At 38.8% G+C, this 22,084-nt stretch overlaps 1 protein-coding gene across 1 annotated transcript in view; it reads right to left on the reverse strand.

The window, feature by feature from the left end:
- Positions 1 to 2,310: 2,310 nt before the first annotated feature.
- Positions 2,311 to 22,084, reverse strand: part of LOC120537714 (annexin A2-like) — a 34,298-nt gene continuing 14,524 nt past the window's right edge. Inside the window, exons 6-7 of the mRNA XM_039766858.1 lie at positions 10,004 to 10,094; positions 2,311 to 4,235 (exon numbers count right to left, since the gene is read on the reverse strand). Coding sequence (XP_039622792.1) covers positions 4,060 to 4,235; positions 10,004 to 10,094 — 267 coding nt within the window. The 3' untranslated portion in view covers positions 2,311 to 4,059. The remainder of the gene's footprint in view (positions 4,236 to 10,003; positions 10,095 to 22,084) is intronic.

Consider the following 22,084-nt stretch of genomic DNA (forward strand, 5'->3'; position numbering starts at 1 on the left):
TTGGGAGTGTCTGACTTGAGAGTGTTATTACAATCAGCAGGCCTGTCAACGCAGGTCACCTTCAACAGTTGTCGCCACTTTACTTTTCTTGTCAGGTATGTCGCATGAACACACATTGGATCAGGTGGTGTGTGCAGCTCTCACAAAACACAGCACCGCCGGTCACTCTGCAGAGGTTGGTTATGTAATGTCATTCTGGCGCTAGGGCTGTTTTCAAGCCAGACATGTGGTGCGATTGCTCTGTTGTTGTTTTTGTGTCAGTTATGCTGTATGACGCGCACAACTGTGCTGTGTCTGAGCTACTGTATGTCGCACAGCGTGTGCTGCTGTGGATTTCCTGTCAGATGATGTGTATAGTAGCATCTTTACCTGCCATGAGGTGGACTTGAAGTCCAAAGTCAGGCCACCGTGGCCTACACATCCAGTTCATGGGTCATGTTGCACAAATCATAGCACAAACTGTCGATTGAGATGAAGATCATGCTTCAAGGGCCAAGGGTGTGTGGCAGACAGACAACTTTTAGCATTTTAAATATATACTAACTGTGCTACCTGTCAAAACAGGTTGAAATCTATGTAATCAACGTGAGCCTTACCATTAATGTCTGCAATGCTCCATCTATTGAACATGAAGACTTAAGGCGATCATTGTTTCTGAAGCGGAGGGTGCATAACATATTAATTTTAATAATTCAGCTATGACATTATGTTTCTTGGTTATTTTCTGCTTTGTTGGGTTACATCGTAGAGTGCTTTGAGAAAGTTGATTTGTATACATCTCCTTATGTATGGTATGCTGGTTTATCATCATCTATAAAGTTGCAGTGTGTACCCACACCCTTCAAGGAACACACTTTAACTCGGACCAGCCAAAGTTCACCTCAATGTGAAGCATAAAGTCTCAAGCATCCTTTATATAAATGATGTACATTCAAGCCATACTATATTAAGCTGCACACACAAATTGAAAGCTTTCATATTCTGTGTGCTTTATTGCCCCCTTGAATACCTGACGTGGTAGAAGTTGTTGATGTAGTAGAGATGGAGTTGGGGGACTGGTCACTGAAAAAAGGTTGTAGTGCAAGGGAAATTCTAATAAAAAATTCGTTCAGGGCATTAGCTTTGTTCACATCCCCTTCTAGCGTCTGAACCCTGGATTGCCTGAGTCTAGCAATTATGCCCAGTCCATTCCAGACATCCTTCATGTTTTTCTGAGTGAGTTTGTTTTCTATTTGAGCTTTGCAAGTTTCCTTTCTTTCACTCAGCTTTTTCTTAAGTACTCACTGTGTGTCCTTCAGAGCCTCTTTGTCACTGGATTTCAACACTGTCTTTTTCTATTTCAGGAGACCTTTTATCTCCTCCGTAATGCAAGGCTTGTTGCTTAGAAAGCAGCACACTGTCTTTGTGGGTACTACTGTCCCTCAATATCATTTCCTAGTCTGTTATTTGTTATTTCAGCCTCCAGGCTCCACTTCTCCGCTATTCTGGTGTAACAGGTTGCTGTCTAATAACAGGCTTGCAGCTGAGAATAAGATGAATCAGGTTGGGGTCAGATCTGCTCAAAGGTGCCAGATGTTTACACTTAAAGGTACCTTTAACATATGAATAGAGCAGGTCCAGCTTGTTATTTCCAAAAGTGGAACATGTCACAAACTGATGAAACTTTGTCATTGTTCCTTCCAAAGTCACATGGTTGGGAGTCACCACATATTGCAACCTCAGTATCAGAATGAATCACCGTTAAAGTGTTGGTGAATCATTTCTGCTGCCAAGTCCCCATTTGCAGAGGGAGGAATGTACACATTAATAAGGGTGATCTAATTATATTTAACATCTAATTATATTTATATGTAGTTAAATGCTATATTTGTGAGCTCAGATTTGAACTCAGGACAAACTATACATCACCTCATTTCCTCCACAGTGACATTAGTTTGCTTACTTATCCCAAAGAGCTTCATTATCATACAAGTTATGCTATCATTTAACATGGTTTCATGTGCTAACTTGTATTTTACAGGAATGACAAGATTATTATTGTTACTATGTAATGACAAAAATAGTGATTAAGTAATTTTAGACAGAAGTAACAGCCACTTCTATAAACCCATTACAGAAAACAAGCTAATGCTATGTTCATAAGTGATGGGAATGATGCGAAACAGAAGCTTCCCTGTGGAAAACATCACTTGAACAACCTTCTAAGTTGTACTTCCTGGTGGGACAAACCAGAGAAATGACTCTACCTGGTCAGTACACCAAAATACTTTTTAAATTTAGGATGTTAGGGTTTGCTTTTTGACTTAAAGCTTTGAAATTTTAAATTGGCACGTTGTAGCGGTGCTTGAAACTTCAACTCCTAGCAGTTCCTGCAGTGGCTCCGATTGGTCATCTGCTGAGGGTGCAGGAGCTGTTGGGTACAAGGAGACCCGCGTAACATTTAAAAGGGGGCTAGGGTTACCAAAAAAAAAGAAAGAAGCATTTTGTGTTTCGTGTCTAAAGTTCCTGTTTGTCTACCTTCCCTTGTGATACCTGTGCCTTCTCATTTTGTCCTGGATTGTTTCTGGGTTGGAGTCTGGATTGTCTACTGTATGCCTGTTACATGAGGACTGTATGTGGATTTATGGCCATCCTGTGAAGAAAGGAGTGCTTCTGAACGGTCCACCTGTCTTTACCATTTTAAGAACTACCGGTAGGACTATCTTTACATTCCCCTTCAACGTGTGGATCTCTGGACAATTTACCTTTATCTTTACATTACATCAGTTGCAGTTTTTTCATGGACTTTACTGTGTGTGTTTATTGTTGTGGTTCGTTTTCATGTTAATTGTACTTCGTCGTAAGGAGAACTAGGGTGGGATCGTTGTTTTCATTTATTATTAATATTCTTTATTTGTTGTTTTATTACTGGTGGCTTTTTGTCTCTGCTTGTGAATGTGTGAGGGTCAGGCTAAGGCTGGGTGCATCCCTGGAATCTCCACTAAAAAAAATTAAATCACCGTCTCTCCGACGGTGTGAATCTTACAGGTGCCGGACCGCTACAACATCCTGAGCTCAAAAATGGTTTGTCTAGATTGTATGTTGTCCGTACCTGCACCAATGTGAAAGCAAACTGAAAATCATGATGTTGAAGAAGAATATCTTAAAGGTTAGATAAAAAACAGAAAAGTATCTCTATTCGACACACATTAATGTTCGCTAGGTTCCAATAAAATTATAATAATAAAACCAGCTCTGAAATTATCTAGCATTGGGCCTGTCAGCTTTCACTGTCACTTGCCCCTCTGTCTACATTGATTGTTGTTAACTGTCAAAATTAGGATCACGATACAGGGAGTAAACACAACAGAAAAAGCTACATTTATAAGAAAAGTACAAAAGACAGTTAATGCAAACACTTTTACATTTCTTTAGACTGTAAATCTCACAATACTGCTCTTTTCTAAATGCAGACTAAGAAATAAGATTATGAGATCAGTTAGAACTAAAATGACTCCCTGATTGTGAAACTAGCTGGAGTAAAAAACTGGAGCCACATAGAGTCTCCGAGACTGGACTCTAATGATTTAATTTTCACCTAGAAATTCACACAATCACAATAATGTGAGGTGCTATCACACAAATGTACGTATTGTGTGAATGCAGTGTGTATAGAGGCTGGATTTATTTATTTATCATAATACAAACTCTGGCAAAGAGCCTTAATCTTACATTTTCATGATAAAAGGTCTACTGAAATGACATTTTTAATTTTCTCAAACATAGACAATGCTTCCAAATATTGAGCAAACAATACCTTAAAAAGAGTAAACATTCTTAAGCAGAGTGCAAAAAAATAACTGCCTCTCATTTAAAAAAAAAATGTATTCTGTAAATAACACTGGAATATCACAAATAAAATTACAAACTATCCATCCAACCATTTATTTTCTATACCCACTTATCCTCTGAAAAAACTCAGGAGACAACTCCATGAAACATTTCCCCTGATGACTAACATTTGTAAGGCTCCTAAACCAGCGATCGGACAAGAAAGATTTGTTTTTGTGATTTAGGATGTTAAGGTTTGGTTCTCGACTTAAACTTTGAGAGTTTAAATGAACACATCATGAGCTCAAAAATGGTTTCTGGAGATTGTATCTGTATTGTCAGTACCTGCACCAATGCCAGAAGCAGCTTCTGAAAATCCTTACTTGAGTCATCAGTGATATCTTGCTCCAGAGTTCTGTTAAATTCTGCATGAAAAGAAGAAATTAAAATCAGTATAAAACAGTCTGCTTTTGTGGTGATGCTGCTTTCATTGCAGTGCTTATTCCAGAAGACATGCATACAGTGCTTATGTTGATTTGACTTGTCATTTATTAAAATATTAACAGGATTGTTTGCTTCCAACAGACAATAAAGAGATCCACTGCTGTTTATTAGAAGTAAGAACATGAAGGACAAGAGATGCATGTAGATGGTTACCAAGCACTGGAGTAGAAAACAGTACTCTAGAGACCTAGAGAATCTCAATATTTCAAAAAGCTTAAGTGAGTGAGAATTGAGTCGAATGGCCAGTTTTCATTCAAACTTTTCGATTCTTCTAAGGTTCTCTACTTTGAGCGACTCCAAAGGGCTTGGTGCCTTGAATTTGCCTTTGATATACAGTAGACACTGGCTGTGTGTGTGCGTGTGAAGGTGTGCCCTGTGATAAACTTCTAAGAAATGGTTAGAAAATGGATTGAAGGTTAAGAAAGATGCATTGAATTTCAGGTGTGCATGCTTCTCCTTTGTTACTACATAAACACAAAATGGAGACACGCAGGTCAGCTTCATATCGAATGTAAACTGCATGTTCCTCTGGCTAAGTTCTCAACTGACAACAGGAAAATGGTCAGTGTCTAATGTTCTACAGCCATCTGACTTTCCTTGAGATGTTATTTGTAGTTGAACCAAACTAGAAAATCTTAACTCACAAATTCAAGTTATGCAGATTTAAATTCAGATGGTTCTCTTTCACTACTTTTTTAAAACCATTTTAAATTTTACAAAGCAGAAGTAGTTTGATCAGTAATAATATGACATAAAGCAGTGTGGTCAGAAGTGCACTAAGGCTCTCAGCTCTGTAAATCGGTACATTGGATCTCCTTCTCCTTTATCTTCATTCATTAAAAAAAGAAATAATATAAATTATGCAATGTATCCATCAACACAGAGCACAGCGAAGCATTTTTATCGTAAAAATAAAAAGTGTAATGAATACATATGCTGATAAAAATCACTGTTTGTGAGCATTCCAGGTGACTTGGTGTTAAAATAAGAATTACTGGCTTACCTTTATGTCATTAACTGGGACCCGATTTGTGTTGCAATTACTTCACATTTCTTTTAGCAGGTACAGTAGTGTTATGGAACAATGCTATTGGGGAGCAACCACACCATAATGAAAGGGTCATCACTGCAAAGTTGAGTGTCTGAATTGCAGCATGGGCACCATTTGTGTGGAGTTTGTGAGTTTGTCTAGCGTTTGTGCATCTCCTCAATCCTTCACTCCTCCGGAACTACAGTTTTCGTCCAGCATGTGAGTTACAAGGCTCTGAAGTTAAATGACACCAGTAATGTATGGGGTTGACTCCTACCTTCGACCCGATGCTGCTAGAAAAGGCTCCAACAATGAACTGGATTAATTAAATTAGATAAAGAATGGATGATGGGCATAATGCCAATTTCTGGAGTATTGCCAATGCTGAACTGGCAATGAGTGCCATTAGGTATGATAATTAGTAGATGTTACCTATAATCAGTAATAAAAGGCTGAAGCTGTTATATAGCATCTTTATAATGCCCAATATAAAATAAAAACAGGCTCATAGTTGATCATGGCGGTGGTGCTGCAGGCAGCCTTGACACCTGACCACACAGCTCCTGATGGTGTTGCTTCTATCCCTGCATCTCTTCTTAAGTTAACTAGGTGTCAGTGTGGGAGTTTGCCATTGGACTGCCCGGATGCTATGCTGCAATCCCATACCTTGATGGTGTCTGCATGGCATTTGCACCTTCTCCATGTGCTTGCATCCTATACAGACTAAAGATTCACATGCCTCCAGCTTTCACCCAAAGTAAACCTCTGTCTTTAAAGATTTAAACTTCATCAGGCCCGTAGCCTGCATTGTCTAAGTGCTACACAAACTATGATAATGGTTATGATGGCCAGAATTTTCAGAAGCCTGCAGGCTTCATGATATGGCTGTTAGTGGTGCGGGTAAAACTGTCATGTGCCGATAGCAGTCTACAGGCACTCTTGTACATTTAATTTGGGTAACACTTACCTTTTAGTTTTCAAATTTTCCTTTCACATAAGCCAGCTTTGGGGGCACTATAAGCCCATATTTATTAGAGGGTTTAACCTTTGACAGCACCTTCCTTGATGGTTTCAACACTCTTAGCATGAAAATGAAACTTCATGAAAGTTAGAAGGAATTTTGTTTTCCCACATGTTAAGAGTTTGGGCTCAGGATAAGCTCATATTAACAATGACAATACATCCAGTTTATGTTCAGATGTGGGCTTGATTATATTGTAAATAATTGTTATAGCCACCATGATGACTGGCACATTAGAAAGCACAATGAGAAGTTTACCACTTCAGTTGTTGATGTAGTGCCTTTCATGGTAAACTTTAACCAGCAGCCAAGCTCCAAGAGACATTTTTACAACAGACACACAACTGTGTGAAGTGAACATGGTGACCTTGACAGAACTGGTGACACAATGCCACATTGACTTAATTTTACAGCTTATGACTGCAGGGAGAAAACTGAAACGAATGGATCCAAAAAAAAAATTTTTTTTGTAAAGCTATACGCATACAGTAGCTATAATTAGGAGTCCATGCCAAGAACTGTGTCATTTCATCACTCATACCCACAGGCATGTAAAGCAGGTCAAGTTCTTTTTGTTTTCTTATTCATCATACAATAGCAATGATAAGGAAGCTAAAATTTCCTTCTAGTAATTTAGTGACAGTTTACATAACTGTTCCCGATAGTAGCACATACATTTAAAAATAAAAAAAAAAAAGACAAAGATTACGCCATGTCTTTCTGATTCTTTTTACTGTATGTTCAGGTAATTATGGCAGGATGAGAACATTAGTTGCATATTAACCAGAAGGAAGATCTGCTTGAAATACAACTAAGCATAAAAGTGGGAGTAACTCTCTAGGAATGTGGCTTGGTGGGTGTAAAAACCAGGAGGTTACTACTTCCCAAGTAGGACCACACAGACATTACGTAAAGTTGATTTCTGTGACTCTATTATCACACTTGATGTTGTGCTTTTCTTTCCATTCATTTCCTATCCCGTTATCCAACCCTGAATTACAGGGGCCGTTGCCCATCTTGACACCATTAGGTGCAGCCATGAATGGTGTTCCAGATCATCACACACACACATTCCCCTCCAACTGCTACTGGGTCAATTTCAGATGGAATGTGGGAGGAAAACTAGAGGGCACCACAGAAGGAACATGCAAGACAATTCAGAGCTGTGAGGTGGCAGCACAGACCTATTGTAACAATCTAGTTTTACTTTTCCCTTATAGATTTATAAAACATGGAAACTTTGGCAAACTCAAGAGTAGGAACATCACACTCAAAAAGTAAAGAGACACTACATAAACATCTGTCATCTTTTTAACCCAAATGAAAGAAGGTCTTAACATTTAATGTCATATAACAACATTTATTTATATAGCACAATTTCATGCAAATGATGTAGCTCAAAGTGCTTTACAAGAAAAAGAAAGAAAAGTTTATAAAAAATAAAAATAAAAATTAGGCAATACTAAATAACAAAAAATAAAGTAAGGTCTGATGGCTGGGAGAACTGAGGGCTGGAGGAAAAAAAAAAATCTGCAAGGGTTCCAGGCCACAAAATCAGTCCTTGTGGTTTTCAGGTTGTGATCCAAGTGCACCAAACATTGACATTGCTATAACTGATCCAACCACATCTTCTAATTGGAGCCACACCACAGAGTGCACTCATAGAGGAGGGGACTGGACAGGAGCAGAACGGTTGAGACTAACAGAGCCTCTCTACCACCTCCCCAAAAGCCATGTGAAGCACTGCTTTGAGAATGTTCATGTCAAGGTTTTGTTAGAAAAGATTACCCTTTTTTTTTTCTTTCTGCAGGCATCCACGAAGTGAAGACCTTGCAATGGTCTGTGTGCTCAGTAAGCCTTGTACTCATACCCATAACCTCCTATTACAATGTTCTTTCATATTCAATATATGCTTTATTTCTACCTATTATATTACAGTAGCTGCTTTTATATTTATTATACTTTAGTACTCTTGTTTTTACTGTTATGCTACATCATTCTGTGAGAAACTATTTCTAAATCTGCCATTGGAAATATAGAGAAAGTTCTTTGTTTCCAGAAATTTCTTGCAAAAGCGCATGAAATTCCTAGATAAACACGGATTGGCTTATTTTACCAAAACTATATTATCTTAAAGTTATAACACTTACTATCACACCCGACTATTGAAAACCCTTCAACGGCTGGACCCCAGATATGCTGCCACAACACAATAGCTGGCCTGTTCAACCCTGCAACTCTCCCTAATTTTTAAATCTCCAATTTTTTGTGTACTCTATCAGCATCCTGCTGATATTCAATATGGAGCCTCACGTGGATTGTATGCTGAATGACTATTTAATACAAGCTGAGTATAATATTATTGTTTGTATCTTGATTTTTTTTATGATGTTATTTTGCCATCATTGTGGCTTTGAAGTAGCACTGAAAGAGGATCTACTATTCCACAGTGCGATTCCCGAAAATGGACTCGGCCCATTCATGGAGCTATTGGCTTCCTGCAGGACACAGCAGAGAAAACAGGATCTTTTTAGATATGATTTACCTGTATGCAGAAAAGTGTCATTTTGTCTTCCAACTTGGATTAATATTTGTTCTTTTTCCCGAAAGACCAGATTGCTACTTCTTGTTGCTTACTTCATACCAATATGCCCGATTCCTGAGATTGTGTTAGGTTCATTATGTGGCCTTCCATATTCCACAGATTCATTATTAAACTTTCAGTAAACGGTCAGACAGCTGTGTGGCGCCAGCTCACTGGAGCCGTTGTCAAGCACCATCCGTGATCACATTTAATTTGTGATTATTAGACATTCCTTTGTTGTGTTTTTATTATCCATTCAACTTTATTTTAGAGGGGCTCTTCAGCACTAATGGTACTAATACTCATTCTATTGTGGATTCATTGATACTTCCAGGTGCTATCATGCTAATGTTTGCTTGAAAGCATCCGCATTTCTTTGTAACTTCTCATGTATTCAGTAATCTTTTTGTTTTTCTGTTTTGTTCTATAAAGTGGCTAATCATGGAGTACTCTATGAAGATGCCAATGTAAAATAAAGACTGGATCAGTGAATCATTCTCCTGCTTTAGAGACTTTTTACATTTTCTCATTGTCTTCATTAGAGATTTTCAATAGTGGTCACTTGGACATTTACAGAAAAACTTTCCATTAGGCTAACACTGCTAAGGCACAAAAAAAAAACAAAGGTAGTTTTAGATATTTAAAATTCAAAGGCCAGGAGAGGTTTGGCAGAATATGTGCCAGAAAAGGACAGCGCAACACAAAGTCAATAAAAAAAAATATTAAAAAAAATGCAACATCAAGTCATGAAGACCAGAGACAATACTGGCACCTACAAAGAGTGCCATGAATTAAAACACAATGTGACAACGACTGCAACATTCATGAAAAACCCTGCTGCCCAATGGCATCACAAAAAGAAGACAGCTGCTGCCTTGCTGAGGAAGCCATTGAAATGATTTCCATCACCATTCATTCAAGCATCCAGGCCAGCACTTCCACTGATATTTGATTACTTGCCATATTTTAGCCAGTCATGTTCTTTGCGTCCACCTACTCTCTGGATGTTAATGCAACAACCACCATGGTATTAGCATTTAGGACATTTCAATACCTTTCTTGTATGCAGTTGCAATCTCTTGTAGTTCACTGCTGCTTCGTAAGCACAGGATCTCAATCAGCGTGTCTTCATCTGTGCCAATCCCCTGAAAGTATAGGAAGGGAAAATACAGAAAAATCAGAACAGACATGTGGCCGTCACCAAAGCTCTGAACAACAGGCAAGTGGAAGTGATGTCCGCTAAAGATGTTAGCTTACTCAGTCTCACTACTGAAAAATCAAATGTGGTTTTGTATAACAACATTCTCCAGCATTGGAGAATTCTTTTATCTACTGAAATCCTGCATACAGTGCATCCGGAAAGTATTCACAGCGCATCACTTTTTCCACATTTTGTTATGTTACAGCCTTATTCCAAAATGGATTAAATTCTTTTTTTTTTCCTCAGAATTCTACCCACAACACCCCATAATGACAACATGAAAAAAGTTTACTTGAGGTTTTTTCAAATTTATTAAAAATAAAAAAACTTAGAAATCACATGTACATAAGTATTCACAGCCTTTGCTCAATACTTTGTCGATGCACCTTTGGCACCAATTACAGCCTCAAGTCTTTTTGAATATGATGCCACAAGCCTGGCACTCCTATCCTTGGCCAGTTTCGCCCATTCCTCTTTGCAGCACCTCTCAAGCTCCATCAGGTTGGATGGGAAGCGTCGGTGCACAACCATTTTAAGATCTCTCCAGAGATGTTCAATCGGATTCAAGTCTGGGCTGTGGCTGGGCCACTCAAGGACATTCACAGAGTTGTCCTGAAGTCACTCCTTTGATATCTTGGCTGTGTGCTTAGGGTCGTTGTCTTGCTGAAAGATGAACCATCGCCCCAGTCTGAGGTCAAGAGCGCTCTGGAGCAGGTTTTCATCCAGGATGTCTCTGTACATTGCTGCAGTCATCTTTCCCTTTATCTTGACTAGTCTCACAGTTCCTGCCGCTGAAAAACATCCCCACAGCATGATGCTGCCACCACCATGCTTCACTGTAGGGATGGTATTGGCCTGGTGATGAGCGGTGCCTGGTTTCCTCCAAACGTGATGCCTGGCATTCACACCAAAGAGTTCAATCTTTGTCTCATCAGACCAGAGAATTTTCTTTCTCATGGTCTGAGAGTCCTTCAAGTACCTTTTGGCAAACTCCAGGCGGGCTGCCATGTGCCTTTTACTAAGGAGTGGCTTCTGTCTGGCCACTCTACCATACAGGCCTGATTGGTGGATTGCTGCAGAGATGGTTGTCCTTCTGGAAGGTTCTCCTCTCTCCACAGAGGACCTCTGGAGCTCTGACAAGAGTGACCATCGGGTTCTTGGTCACCTCCCTGACTAAGGCCCTTCTCCCCTGATCGCTCAGTTTAGATGGCCGGCCAGCTCTAGGAAGAGTTCTGGTGGTTTCGAACTTCTTCCACTTACGGATGATGGAGGCCACTGTGTTCACTGGGACCTTCAAAGTAGCAGAATTTTTTCTGTAACCTTCCCCAGATTTGTGCCTTGAGACAATCCTGTCTCGGAAGTCTACAGACAATTCCTTTGACTTCATGCTTGGTTTGTGCTCTGACATGAACTGTCAACTGTGGGACCTTATATAGACAGGTGTGTGCCTTTCCAAATCATGTCCAATCAACTGAATTTACCACAGGTGGACTCCAATTAAGCTGCAGAAACATCTCAAGGATGATCAGGGGAAACAGGATGCACCTGAGCTCAATTTTGAGCTTCATGGCAAAGGCTGTGAATACTTATGTACATGTGCTTTCTCAGTTTTTTTATTTTTAATAAATTTGCAAAAATCTCAGGTAAACTTTTTTCACATTGTCATTATGGGGTGTTGTGTGTAGAATTCTAAGGAAAAAAATGAATTTAATCCATTTTGGAATAAGGCTGTAACATAACAAAATGTGGAAAAAGTGATGCTCTGTGAATACTTTCTGGATGCACTGTATGTGTCTCCTGGATCACCATTCACCAAGAAAAATTTGGTGAGCCATGAATAGTGAGCCACATTAGACAGTTTGATTACCTAAGGAATGGTTCTTGTCTAACAGAGGCACCTTTTCGTTTTCTTATGTGCAGGTGTGTTCAGCTCAGCTGCTCCCTATTGACCTTGTACAGTTCATCAGGCAGAGCACTTGCACCCACAAGGAATATAAAGACAACATGAGAATGTTGGGGGTAAGTTGAAAGGGAAAAAAAAAACTACAAATAGAACTTGCAATAGGGTGATGAGCTGATACGGAGGACAGGAGGCATGGCGGTCAGGATATTGCCCAATGTGGAGCAAGAGGATGGTGCTTGCTGGGTAGGGTCACTCTTGCTGAAGGACAAGCGATGGTGGTAGAAGAAAGATTATGGGCTCACAAGGGATGACCACCTTTGACATGAGACAGTTTGATGGTAAACCATGCATGGCAATGTTTCAGCTCCCAACTGAGCATACCTTATGGGGTAACTGGGGCTGAGAGGTTTGAAGACTGGTGCTTATGCTCAAAAAAAAAAAAAAAAAAGTGCACCTGATTTTTACTTCCTGATTTTAAAATATTTATGGAATCATGTATTTCTAGGTTTTTAAAAGATATCTTTGGCATTTTTAATGTCAAAATTATTTAATCAATATATGCATTTTCCAAATAAAACTGTGTTCCAAATTTCAGTAATTTCCATAAACTGTTTCTACAAATGAAAAAAAATATTTTGCCCACACTGGTGTTTTACATTGTTCAAAAAGTCAGAAAACAAAATCCATAAAACTTACTAAATATGTCTAGTTTTACTCCAAGGCATTTGTTGAGTATTGGTCCGCATCTTGCTATTACAAAAAACATTGTAAAATAGCTTAACCATTTTATTTTTGATACAAAACACCAATATTATAAGATGTAGCCATTTTAAAAGAAAGCCAGCTATACTTGCTGCCTCTGCGCTTGTAGTCTTCCACAATAACCTTACAGTTCCCCACCCCACCCCCAAGATAAAATCACAGTGTTCATGCCACGTGGCTAACTTTGTTTTCATTTACTTCCATATTTATGTGAGAACTCACACAAGCGAATAAAAAAAACATAACCTGATAATGAGGAAAATGGCAGGAGCAATATGTAATACAATGATCGTTTCCAGATCTCCCTTGTTGTAACAAACATGCATCAAAAACTCGTAAAGCATGTTTTCTCTAATTGAAACTTTTGAGTAAGTTTTTGGCTTTGATGATGTCCCATGCCCCTTTGTCTCCAATGTAAAGCACACGTGTCGACAAGATATTTTAAAAATGTATAAAAAAACACTGGACTTTGGAACAATGTTGCAAGGCAAATGCATACTTACCATGCTTGTGGAGAAACTTTGACTTGAAATATACTGAACTTATCCTTTAAACTCCACAAACACTTGTTGTTACTGACCATTAAGTTCTAAAGTTTGTTATGAGCATTTTTTGTTGGAGTAATTAAAGCACATTGCACCCAACTTTGCTCTGTGCATGTGTGTGTGTGTGTGTGTGTCTCCTCACTGCCCATTCCATCCTCAGATCATGACCATCGATGTCCTGCGTTCAAGGAGGTAATGCCAGCTGTGCGTAACCCAGGCATCACATTCATCCATCCTTGTACTACCAAACCCTCTTTATTCAACCCCAGATCATGGAGAATGAAGTATAACCATGAATCACTGGGGAGGCAAAGCAGATGGTACATTCATATCCAATATGGGGATCGCTTTTGGGCACGGGTCACAGCCTTGAAACCAGTCAGTGGCTCTGCCATTACCTTTGTACTTTCTCATGTCCCTAGATAATTCATGTAGCAGGACTGGAATGAGTGGTCAAAAAATGGAAAATTATTATGAGGTGAAGGTAGAAACATTTTCATATCATGAGAAGACCACTGAGAACAGAAGACCCACAATGTACTAAAGAGTAAAGGGGCTGGGGGATCCAAAAGGAGACTATAGCAAAGTAAAGGAAGACAGGGTGTATGTTATGGGATGGCAGATCATTGTTAGTCTAGGGTGAGCTTTTATAAAGGACGAGGGCTATCCTTGCTATATGGCATCTTACTCTCCCTAATCATGCGTCTTACATATGCAAGGTCAGTCCACTTTTGGCTGGTCATTATACTGCTCAAATGAACTTCAGTAGTCAAAAAGCAACGCTGTGTATTGAGTGCTGACTGGTGGTCCTTCAATGGTTTTCCAAAAAAATTTGAAGATTATTTAAACAAAAGTGAAGGACTGATAGCAAAACCATGGGCTGCAAACAGGGCAAATCATAAACTTGAATAAACTCTAAGCCTAATATAACGTAACACCTCATGTCAAAATGAAAAAAACATCATGAGAGCCAAATTCTTAAAAGGGCGTTTGTTCTTATTTTGAATGCATACAGTATATTGTATTATTTATTATAAATGCCACAAGCACACCATGATACCATAATAGTTTTTTTTTATTTGAATGGACAGCATACAGACAAAATTTAATCGCTGAGTTTGGACAGAAGGAGGAATAAATGATTGAGAAAATATAAAATAGGAAATGAGCAAGCAAGTCAGTGAGACATGGCATGCAGTCTTTGAAAAGCACAGGGTTTTCATTTTTAGATTGTACCACATAAATTCATAAAAAAAACATCTTCTGATTGTTTACTGCTATTCTGCCCTGAACTCATGACAGTAGTGTGACGGAAACCATGTGTACGTCAGGACAACGTGTAACCCTAGCTGTTATGTCCTGAACGTGTCTTCATTTGAACTCACAACTGTAACATCCAGACATGCAGATTAAATTACAGAATCTACACTTGTAAAAATAAATTCTATCTTGAGCGAAATTATCTCAGTCACGTGATTAAGTTATGGATACAGTTACTTCAGGAAATACACAGGTGACGCATTGCAAGCTTTCCTTTTAACATTCCTGTATAAACCAGAATAAGAAACATAAACAAGCAGAATTTTTAAAAGGAATATGCAACATTGGCTTGCTTCATGTGTTGCCAATCCTGCGGACGACTGTTTCAGCGTCATCAGTGTTTATAACAGTCTGCTCCTCCATTTGCACAAATTGTTATTATGGTAGAAGAAATAACTTCTCTTAGAAGCATTTCAGATTCTTCTCCATGCTAATGTTTTCATGTAAATTTAGCCAGAAATGAAAAAAAAACACATTTAGGATTAAATAGGATTGTCATATTCACAATGTACAGTGTGACCTGATGTCAACACAATGTGTGATCGTGTTTCTCAGAAAGAACAGGTACTAGGCTTGTCCACTGCTAACATGAGAAGAACTTTGTTGAATGTAAACCCACACAAAGCTGCTGGACAAACAATATACCTGACCAAGTGCTCAGGGAATGTGGAAATCAGTTGACGGATATCTTTACAGACATCTTCAACATTTCCCTGAGGCAGGCAGTTGCCCCCAAGTGCTTCAAGATCACCAACATCTCCACCATGCCAAATAAGTTCACTGTCTCTTGCCTCAATGACTATTGCCCTACAGCCCTATCCTATTTGGACAAAAGGGACACTTGTGCTAAAAGGTTTTCTTTGAAATCAGTTCTGCTTTCTACACCATCATCCCTCAGAAGCCCAAAAGGAGGTTGGGTCTGCTAGGCTACAACACTCTCCTATGCAACTGGATCCCAAACTTCCTGACAGACATACCCATGTCCATGTCGAAAACACCATCTCCAGTACAATTACACTGAGCACTGGTGCCACCCAGGGCGGTGTACTTAGCCCACTTCTTTTCACTCTGCTAACTCAAATACCTTTAAGTTTGAAGATGACACAACGGTAATGGGTCTCATCAGCAAAGGGAACGAGTTAGTTTACAGAATGGAGATACAATGACTGATGAACTGGTTCCAAGTGCAACAATCTGTCACTTAACATGGACAAGATGAAAGAAACAATTGTTGACTTCAGGAAGACCCATACTGTCCACACTCTACTTCGTGGGCTCTATGTTGGAACTGGTAAAGAGCACCAAATTTCTTGGTGTGCACCTGGCAGCTGACCTTACTTGGTCAATGCACTACCTCCATAGCCACAAAGGTACAGTAGCCTACAGCATTGTGAAGTGAACCCCCATAATCAATTTGTCCCACCTCTTTTTGGCAGAAGGTACTATAGTACCCAAACTAGTTCTGCCAGATTTTGCAACAGTTTCTACCCCTCAGCTGTCTGGACTCCGTTTTGCTCCCCTGCCCCCAGATCTGCTCCTAGTAGCTTATCTATATGCAATACATTTATGGCACTTGCTACTTCAGTTGTTAATTAGTTGTTATTAATGCATTTATTACTATAAGTTTCAAATTATTTCTAATCATTCACTTACATATTATTAATTTATTTATCTATGTATTATAGCATAGTATTAGTACAGTTTGTTACCTGTCTTGTGTTTATGTTGAACCGCAGTCCTTGGGAACATTATTTCATACCACTGTATGCTGCAATGTAGTATATGGATGGTATGACAATAAAGCCACTTGACTTGAATGGCATTATATTTGACATTTAAAAAGAAACTGAGCTATACCAGGCAGTGTTGCCTCAGTTCACTGCAGTTGGTGCCTTTGGTTTTCTTTATTTTACTCAAAAGCAGTGCAGAGGTGGGATCTGCATGGCAGGCTGCACTCCTGTATCTACATTGGCAGTGTATTCACTCTATAAAGGTGACTTTTTTTGTAACTTATTTTTGCAGGAAAAAAAATAATTTCTATGGTCTTCAAAGAAGTTTACACAAATAAATAAACAGGTAATGCTGCTATCATTACAATGTTAATCAAGTGCAACTACCAAATAGCTTTAACTCATAAAGTACTGCATTTGAACACTTTAGAGCCATCCATTTCCAGACTGCTTGACACCAGTTTTGGGGGCACCACTCCTAGCAGCTTCACCAAGAGCCCAATCGCTGTGCCGACATCTCTACATTAGGCCATGTGGAAGGTAGAAGCTAACAGGCATGTCACCGGAACAATAATGAACCAGGAGCTGAGAGTTGAAAGACTGGACTAGCACTCTGACACCATTGGACTTTTTGTTAGAAAGTGTTCAAAATTGGCTATGCTCTCCTTTTCTGTATCCACTGCCTGCATCAAACTGGGGTCTGCTGGCTACTACTACCACAGGATCCAAATTACTCTCTCTCTCTCTCATACCCCTACTCCACAGCAGATCTTTTACAGAGACTCCCCAAGAACCAAGCACCAAGACCAACTGAATTACGTGCAGGAAAGCCTACAAAGTGCTTCTGAATGTAAAAGTACTCAAATGGGTTTGATTTTGTTTTAAGTCATAGTGATGGGCATGTGTGTGTACAAGAGCAGATGTCAAATGAAGGCCACAAGCATAAAATGAACAGTGTAAATAGAACAGAGGTTTGCCTGTCTGAGGTCTCCTGACAAAATAGAAAAAAGAAAAAGAAAGTGTGAGACTGTAGCTGAACTTGCCACACCTGGAGATCATTTGTACAACCACCAACGCTGCCAGGCATCACATCAATTGGTTGTCAGAAAATGGTGAGCTCGTGATCTTTTGGAAATTTGAAACTGTACTGAGAAGTGATGAGGCAGTCATCCTCTACGACTCCTAGTTGCATAATCCAACATCCTCAATCCGATGAGATCAGATACTGTGGTCATTATGTTTTGAAATGTTGTTTGAATAGAAGTGTGTGGCTGACTTTAACTGCGCCTATCTATCAGGCCCAATCCATTAACATTCCATAATGTGAAAGAAAAACCAGCATTCCCAGGAACAATACATGAAAATAGCAGATAATTCAAGTCATCTACCTGGAACTCCGAGGTATCATGCTAACCACTATGCCACTCCTGTCGTCTTTATGCCGACCACGTCTTTTTTTTTTTAAATATAAGGGTAGGCAGTATTTTTCAGCAAGCATAGATACTAAAGTTGTCTCAATAATGAACACATCTGGGACAGGGGAATACAAATTTTATGCTATAATCACTTTTGTTCTAACGGGAGGGGTGTCTGGTTTAGCAGGATGTTTCTGAATTTGAATTCAGACTATAGATAGTATTTGATTTGTCTCCAAATAATTTAAAAGATATGTGCAGTATTTTTCAAGCCAAAGTTATTTCTTCACAATCATGGGGTATATTAGTGTGCCATGAAATTGTGTTTAAAAATGAAGCAACATAGCTGGCCCCTGTTGAGCTTTATAGTGGAGGCAATGGGTACCGGAGTCTCAATGAAATGAAAATCCTTGAAACTTACTGAAACTAGCCATTTCTCATGCCAAAAATGTTACTGAGTAGTGATCTGCATCTTGAAATTACACACATATTGCAAAACAGCAGAGCTGTATAGAGTTAAGATGGCATAAAGACAAAAAGCGAAATCCTGGTTATTATATTTGGCTATTTTAAAAGGCGACTGGTGTTTGTGTGAGGTTTGAATCTCATTTTGCTGTTTTTTACTTTATCTATTGTATCTGCTTTTATAGCACTTAATTTGAAGTAAATGGTTACATCTTTATGTTATTATGTGTGAGTTAGGAGAATGCTATTGTATTGTTCTGGTTTTCGAAAATAATATATTTAAAAAAATATATTGTATATAATTTTTTTTAAAATAAAAGGAGGCTTTGTACTTCACTTCTCAATCTACCCCCATTCATCTTATTCTGCAGCAGCCTCTCAGATGCAGGGCCTTAGATCCTCCACAGAAAGTAATCTCTAAGTGCCTTTATTGACAGCATTGAATATTGGTGTTCAGGTGTGAATTGCTGTCACGGTTCTGTACACAACTAGACAATAATAACTGAAAAAGACACACTTACAATTGCTTATATTCTTTCACTATATAGAAGTTTATTTCTTTGTCTCAAAGATATTGCCTGTTGCCAGTAGACTGATACAGCATGTGTGTGATTCGGTGAGAGAGAATACTGAGCAGGCATATAAGCACGTAATCAAGTGACAAGAACTGAACAGACATTATAGGAATCCAGCCATCTTTCCACCTTCTTTACTCAATTATCTAGTGCAGAATCGCAGGACAGAAACCCCATTCTCCTTCACTGGGAGACAGCAATGTTACCAATGTGTCACTCAATAATAATAAGAATTGCTGTCCTCAATATCTTCCATCCATGAATCTATTACTATATTTTTCTCCACTATAGTCATAATAATAATAAAAATAATAATCCACCCATTTTCCTAACCCAGATATCCAGGGCAGGGTTGCGGGCAGTTGGAGCCTATGCCAACAGAACACCACCTGGACAGGGCATTGGTCTATCGTTGGGCAAACACAAACACACACATGCCAATCCACTAAAGCTTAATCAGATTTAAGTTTAGTAAGTTGGTACAGAAGTTTTACATAGGCAAACTGGGAATGCCAGGGTCTGCACGGAGTCTGCATGTTAACCTTATGTATTTGTGGATTGCTTTGTATTTGTGAGTGTCAGTGAGTCTTCACCCAAAACCATTGTGCTCAGTTCTTTTATTGCCATATTCTCAGTAAGAGAAAGTCATCATGCATTGAAATATTCGATAACTGGTTTGTGGCACTTCAATGTTCTCCAACACACTCTGCATTTATTATTTTCTGAGTATTTCTTCTATCATGCATGCACACTGCAAACCCCAAGTTGTCAGAACTCCACCGACAACAGCACTGCAAGCAAAGAGGCGAGCAAAAAACGAGTCGTTATTTCGGGGAAATACTACTATGAGTCTGTAATTAAATTTATTTTCATTTTACTTTTGGTGTCACAATAATGATTCAGAAATGTGGAAGCCACACTGTTTTAATAAATCAAACCTTTGCAACTTCAAAGTGGATGTATCCGGTAAGGTTTAAGTATTTTCTTTCCAAATGGACACCAGAACCCACTGACTCAGTTATAAAACACAAGAGCAAGCTATTTTTTTCCCCCTTTTTAAATTATACAGCATATTTTACCTTTGAACAGAATTCCATGCGGAAAAGTAATACAGTATATGCTATGATTAATATATATAATTGAGTTGAAAAATACTAAATGTATCCTTTACTCATGGATCAGAGGTCTACACTCACAGGACCCAATGCAATTGCTTGCAACGCGGGACTGATTTTCAGTATTGCTGGTGGTACACACCTGTATGCAGGCAGGAGCTAGAGTCTGGGAAATTTAAATTAAATTTCGAACAGAATGTACATTAATTTTATGTATATAATTCAGGAATTCATATAATTAATTTACCTTAGCAGTGAGGACATGTATATACTGTCTTGCATGCAGCCTTCTAAAGATTGCAGAGTCCGAATACAGCCTTACATCCAGAGCAGTGAAAAAAAGCATTAAAAGGAGAGTACAAGACAGCAGAACTCGAAGTCTAACATTTGGCAGTCATTTTCAACTGTTATAGATTGGTGATAGCAACCAAGTGCCATTTGCTTGCTGCGATAAATGTGCCAACATACAGTGGACACAAGTCAGACACCCCAGATTTAAAGTGCCACGTGTGTGCAGTAGCAAAGGGTCAAACCAAACTGACATTCTTGCCAAACCTGTCAAAAGTAAGAACACTAAAACTGAAGCACAGGATAAATGTGCAGATTTTGTTTGCAAGGATATTGGGTTTTACAACAATTCCTCTTGAGCAGTACCTTGCCTAGGCAGCCAAAATTGGAAGTCTGAAGTTTAAAGAGAGTCTGCCCCATCCGACAACTGTATCGTGGCACAAGAAAAAAAAAAGCCAAAAACTGAGAAAAGTCATTGTATGTGACATTCTAGACATCAATAATTATGGATGTATTGTCACAACTGATATTTGAGATGAAAACTTGAGAAAACCTCTTTCATATTTCTCAGTCCAAAGCTTATGTTTCTATATATTTTATTTAAGTGGATTGCAAAGTCACAGGAACAAGAATAGATCTGTAATAATTTGTAATAATCGCAATTTAATGCAATTGTACTAAGTCAAAGACTACAGTGAAGTTTACTGGACAGCTGTTAGTAATGCCCTCTTTCCTCACAGAGCTTGCAAGCAGAGGAGGAGATACACATTCACAGTGCTTTGTTTGGCTACAGTCTGCATGTATTGAAAAGCAAAAAGTACTGTGAGAAAGTGTGGAGTGTTTCCTAAGCTACCAGTAATATATCAACTAGAAAAGCATCTGTTTTAAGCAAAACTCCATGTAAAAAAATTATTAAAATTATTAATTATTATTATTATTAAATTATTAATATAGATAGCACTTTAATATAGAATAGTAAGTGGTTGCCTAATTACAAAGCTTTAACAACACGTGTTGCTTATACATTTTGTTCTTTTCTGTGAAAAAGACATGCATATTTGTGTTCAAAAATTATTATTTAAGTCCCATTGGAAGATCTGTATTAAATACTGAAGAAGGAGAATCTTCACAAAAAAAGAGAAAAGGACAACTGGCAACTCAGCCACTTTCTTGTGCAAGATCATGTTAAACAGGCTTATCAACCATACAGGACTTTTTTCCTTAATGGAGGCAATGTGTTTCTGCGGGTGGAAGCGAGATAAAACCATCATCCCTACACTCATCCAAGTTGACTACATAGAGAATACAAATGTGCGTTGACCTGGGTGCACCTCACTAAGGCCAAAGAAATGTCTTGGTCACCAAGTGGTGCACTGCCAGTATGGTCATGCACATGGCATGTCTGTAATCTGTGTGCCTTCCTTAAAGACTGAAGACAAAGTGTAAGCAGTTATTGACAGGGACAAACAACACATAGTATGTGACATGAGGATTAATGGAAACATACTGCTTAGCTTTAACATGGTTTGGAGAAAAGTAAAACATGACAAGGAGAAGAATTAGCACCCTGAACCCTTCCACCATATTCCATGAGTATCCCTGTCATATTTTAGATATCAGGAATCTACACATAATGCTGTGCTCATAACAGCATCGGTCCAATGGACTCAGCCTGGCTCCAGATGTTAATACAAACCACTGGTATCAGGAGGGCGGTGGGTTTAGTGCTTAAGCCCCTGATCTATGGGTCCCAGCTCCTGATGTTTTAGTCCCAGATATACAGAATTAATAGTGACAAGCCCAAGATTTTTTTGCC

Source organism: Polypterus senegalus, chromosome 1, assembly GCF_016835505.1.
Source record: "Polypterus senegalus isolate Bchr_013 chromosome 1, ASM1683550v1, whole genome shotgun sequence".
Taxonomy (NCBI): Eukaryota; Metazoa; Chordata; class Cladistia; order Polypteriformes; family Polypteridae; genus Polypterus; species Polypterus senegalus.